Source organism: Morus notabilis, unplaced genomic scaffold (assembly GCF_000414095.1).
Source record: "Morus notabilis unplaced genomic scaffold, ASM41409v2 Scaffold249, whole genome shotgun sequence".
Classification (NCBI taxonomy): Eukaryota; Viridiplantae; Streptophyta; class Magnoliopsida; order Rosales; family Moraceae; genus Morus; species Morus notabilis.
In genome coordinates, this window is record NW_010357446.1 from 66,691 (window position 1) to 71,690 (window position 5,000).

The following is a 5,000-nucleotide window of genomic DNA, read 5'->3' on the forward strand; positions in this document are numbered from 1 at the left end:
GTTTTCTTTTTTTTTTTTTTTTTTTTTTTTTTTTTTTTCAAAGCCAACAACCGAGTGAAAGACTCTTTCTGCCATTAATGGGCTCTGCTAGGTTTCACCTTATCCAAAGCTGGTTTTCTATGGCTATTTTTGTTGTGGCAATTTGGTCACTTGAAAAAAAATTTAAAAAGAAGAGGGAGTTAGGTTCGTTCATTTTATTAATTTGAGTAAGAAACAGTTACGTTTAATTTTTGTATTATAATAAATTTTTTTTATATAAAATCACATATTAATTCGAATTAAATATTTAAATCAGTGAACTAAATTGATCTTTTTTTATCTGAAGAGTGCTTCACGTAATGGCAATACACCATAATTTCGCGTTCAAAGCAAGGGCCTTATTTAACTCTAGAGTGTGGCTGTTTGTAAAAGTCTGAGCATCCCACTTGTCAAGTAAATAAAACAGCGACCTGTTCTAGCAACTACATTTAGCAAAGCTCATTCGAAAAATAAAATCTATACTATACATCTAACAGAACGTTTGTTTCATGTATTTATTTCTAATTTTGAATTATTATTTATAATTATTTATAGTATTTTTTTCACAAAAAATATACATAAAATAAAAATAATTCTAAATCATAATTTTGAATCATAATTTTAAATTTATAAATCAAACGTCTACTAAGTGAGAATAAAATGATACATCTAAGTGAGAATCAAATGATACATCTAAGTGAGAATCAAAGGATACATCAAGTGAGAATCAAAGGATACATCTAAGTGAGAATCAATTTTTTTTTAGAGTGGCGTTTGGTTTTTTTTTTAGTTTGTCTTTTCCTTTTTCTTTTCTCCCATATATTTTATTATTCTATCTCTCAACATTTGATTTTTATATTTTTAAATATGTACTCTTATTTTACATATTATTTTTTCTTAATTATCCCGTTAAATTATTTATTTTTAAATATATCTTTATATGAACATTTTTTATTTGTGATCATCATAAATTTCAGCTCCAGTTACGAAACATTTCGCACAAATTATTTTTAAAATTTGTTTGTTCAATTTTTTTTAGATTTCTCTACGGTGAGACCCCCTAAAAAAATCAACCGATAGAACACTTTGTTTTGATCGGTTAAATTACTTTTTAAATAGTCAGGTTTACAGAGAGAATAGTTCTGTGCGACATGCTATAAATTTTTAATACAAATTTACATAAATTTGACAGTTAAAAACTTGATCAATGGTCAAAACAAGGTATTCTATTGGTGGTTTTCTAAAGGATCTCACCATGAAGATTTCATTATATTTATTTAGATCTTTTTTTTAATTTTTATTTTTAAGGACTTCCTTTGATAGTCTTTATAAAAATAGACTATTGATAATATTTTATTTTATATATTTTACATATTTTTTTAATTAAATATAATTTTAATCAAATTTAATAGTCAAAAACCGAGATTACGGACGGATTAGTGAAGAAACTCTCATATTTTTATACTTCTTTTATCCCCCTTTTTTTTTCCCTGACCAATTAAACCCTTGCGCTTATATGTACGTGAGGTTCAGGCCTTGGTCGTCTGCTTCACAAACCTAAGAGCTCCACAATTGTCACCGACTCGCCCTTATCAACGCTCTGCAACACGCAACTCATGGCTTCCAAGAAGACCGACCACAATCCTCTCTCCGGCGACGGCGCTAGCCCCGGGTTCTCTCTCCTCTCCTTTTCTCTCTTTTAGGGTTAGAACCTCACCATCTCTCTCTGCAAACACAAATCGCTAATGGTTTCCTTTTTTTCCTTTTTTTATTATGTGCAGAAAGATCTTTATCGGAGGTTTGGCCAAAGATACCACCTTAGGTTAGAAACCTTGCGTCAAAAAAGCCCTTTCGTTTTCTTTCTTTATTCCGTTATTTAATTTGGTTGATTATTCTTGTATTGTTCCCTGATATTGCGCTTTGTAGCTTTTCTTAATGATGATTCTTGTCTTCGATTTTCCATGAAAATTTTGATTTTTTTTTTAAAAATTTGTTGATTATGTGTGTAATTGTTGTTTTTTGGGACACAGATACGTTTGTGAAGTACTTTGAGGAGTACGGTGAGATCACAGACTCTGTCATAATGAAGGACCGGCAAACCGGTCGGCCGAGGGGATTCGGGTTCATCACCTATGCAGATCCTTCTGTTGTTGACCAGGTTATCAAAGAGACTCATGTCATCAATGGAAAACAGGTTAGGTTTTCTTAAATTTCTGTTTGTTGTGAAATCAATAGCAATGGAGATTGGGATATTTGGTTAAAAAATTCAATTAGGGATTTGTATTTTTATTCATGTCATCAATGGAAAACAGGTTAGGTTTTCTTAGATTTCTTTTTGTTGTGAAATCAATAGTAATGGAGATTGGGATACTTGGTTAAAAAAATTCAATTAGGGATTTGTATTTTTATCCAAAAAAAAAAAAAAAGGGATCTGTATTATTAGGGTAGTTTCCAATTACCAACTTTCCTTATTTAATTTTGGCTTTGGTCTCCTAATTTGTAATTTGGTTTTGCCACTTTGCCTATAATTAAATATGCTAGTTTTTGCTAATCAATTCAGCGAATAGGTAGTGAATAAAGATTGAGATTTCTAGTATTCCTCCTTTTGAGTAGATGTTTTCTCTCCAGAATCTCCTGTTTGTTTAATAGTTATATTTTTCTATCTTGGCTCCATTCTTTTATCTGGATTCTACTTTTCTATGTTTATCCTACAATGACAAGTTCATCGTGAATGGTTGAGCAATATTTTATAAAGAGTAGTGCTAGGGACACCCACTCTAATTCCAACTCTTGTGTACCAATTGATGTAAAAATGATAACCCACACATGTCACATCAGTTGGTACATAAGAGTTGGGATTTAAGTTGGTGTCTCTAGCATTATTCTTTTTTAAATTATTTAAAACTATTGAAAAGAAAGTTGAACAGGAAGAGTAACGTGGTTTCTATCTATTTGTTTGTTGTTTTTAGATATGTTTAAGAAAATTGGCATAGTTATTTTTTTTTTTAAAGGATGAATATCATTGTTTCTCCATGTGCTTAATAGGCTTATGCTGTTTCTTCAAATTTCCTGCAAAAATAAATCTAGTGCTTGAAGTTTTCCCTTTAATTCTTGTGCATAAAATCTAAACGGTATTTGATTTTTTTTTTCCCCCTATGATTCGTGTTCAAGCAGGTTGAAATCAAAAGAACGATTCCAAAGGGTTCTCAGCAAGCTAATGACTTCAAAACGAAGAAAATTTTTGTTGGAGGCATTCCAACATCTGTTGCTGAAGGTGTGTTTCTTCCCCCTACTATTTTAACTTAATGGATATTCTCTAAGTTTTAACTGCTGTTATTTTACTCTTTTATTGATAGATGAGTTGAAGAATTTCTTCTCGAAGTACGGGAATGTGGTGGAACATGAGATCATACGTGACCATGCGACCAAAAAATCCCGAGGCTTTGGATTTGTTGTATTTGAAAGTGAAAAAGTTGTTGATAGTTTGCTGGTAAATGGAAATATGATTGATATGGGTGGTACTCAGGTAATTCCTTTGACAGGGTTTTTGATGTTGTTGGGTGTACGTGGACATAATTCTACTTTGTATAAAGATGCAAATACAGGTTTTACTTTAAAATGGTTTCTAGGTGGAAATCCTCCTCAAGTCCACAAGACAGGTACTAAAAAAAGTACGTGCTTATGAGAAACCTAGGTTGACTTACTTCTTTGTTGTAGGTTGAGATCAAGAAAGCTGAACCAAAGAAGGCCTCAAACCCTGCACCAGTTTCTGCATTTCGTAGTGATTCTAGGGCACGCCCATACAATGATAGTTTCAGTGCACATGGCAACCTCTATAGTGGTTTTGGCCCTGATCCTTTTGGCCCTACCTCCTATAGGTCATTTGGAGGTTTTGGCAGTAGGTTTGGTGATTATGGAGGAGGGTATGGCAATGATAATGATTTTGATGGTAGTGTTGGTGGCGGTGGTGGTTTCTCTGGTTATCGGAGAGAGTCTTCTTATGGCTATTCTAGTCGCTTTGGTTCCTATGGAGGGCTTGGTGGGGGCTATGGTGCAGATGGCTTAGGTGGATTTGGGCAAGGAAGCGGAGGCTATGGAGGTAGTGGAGGATATGGAAGTTATGGCAGTTCAGGCCCTGGTGGTGTCTATGGTTCAGGTCCTGGTGCTAGTTATGATGGAACAGGAGGATTCTATGGTAGTAGAGCAGGTTACAGTGGTGGTAGTCGTTACCATCCTTATGCAAAGTAGGTATATGTTTAAGTGTTCCGTAGAAGATGCATGCAGGTTTCCTAGTCAGCAGTCTATGCATCTTGGGTAGGTACTACGACAAGTGAGCCCGAATTACGAGGATCAGATGAATCATTGAGTTTGCCTGGTTGACAAATTAGACAAGTTCAAATTTAGTTCAGCTTCAGCTTAGAGCTCCTTCGTTGGCAGTTTGTTTTATGACCTTGATTGTCATTCTATTAAACTTAGACACTTGTTGTTATCGACTAGTTTTAGAACCTATTTAGAATTTTTTACTAATTCTATCTAGTATTCTTTAGTCCCGGTAGAGATGGTTTAGTTTTCTTCGTTTGACATCTAGTTACACGTTTGCAGTTGAAATCTCATTAGTTTTTAGAAAAGTTTAAAGAAATCACACTTTATGTTAAAAGTATAGTTCCAATTTCCACGTGCACACGCTTTCCTTGCTAGCGAGGAAAGGAGGACAAGTTTACAATTTAGTCTTATTCAGGATTTTAGTCTGGGATTCTCACTCAGGATTTTTTGTTAGCCAACAAAAGTTTTTGAAGAAATCAATTCATTAAAACACCTATCTAGTATCTGCGCCTCAAATTTACCTTTCTTTTCCCAAGTTTTTAATCTGGTAACCTCGAAATTTTTATCCATTGATGCGCGAGATTTTTTTGCCATCCAAACTTGATTAACAGTGTCCCTAGTGTTTCTTTCCTCTAATGAAATTTTAGAATAAGATTTTG

The 5,000-nt window shown here is 33.5% G+C and overlaps 1 protein-coding gene across 1 annotated transcript in view; it reads left to right on the top strand.

Moving 5' to 3' along the window:
- Positions 1–1,520: 1,520 nt before the first annotated feature.
- Positions 1,521–5,000, top strand: part of LOC21388348 (heterogeneous nuclear ribonucleoprotein 1) — a 4,256-nt gene continuing 776 nt past the window's right edge. Inside the window, exons 1-6 of the mRNA XM_010090049.2 lie at positions 1,521–1,690; positions 1,800–1,840; positions 2,049–2,212; positions 3,193–3,292; positions 3,375–3,544; positions 3,736–5,000. The exon at positions 3,736–5,000 is cut by the window's right edge and continues 776 nt beyond it. Coding sequence (XP_010088351.1) covers positions 1,635–1,690; positions 1,800–1,840; positions 2,049–2,212; positions 3,193–3,292; positions 3,375–3,544; positions 3,736–4,266 — 1,062 coding nt within the window. The 5' untranslated portion in view covers positions 1,521–1,634 and the 3' untranslated portion in view covers positions 4,267–5,000. The remainder of the gene's footprint in view (positions 1,691–1,799; positions 1,841–2,048; positions 2,213–3,192; positions 3,293–3,374; positions 3,545–3,735) is intronic.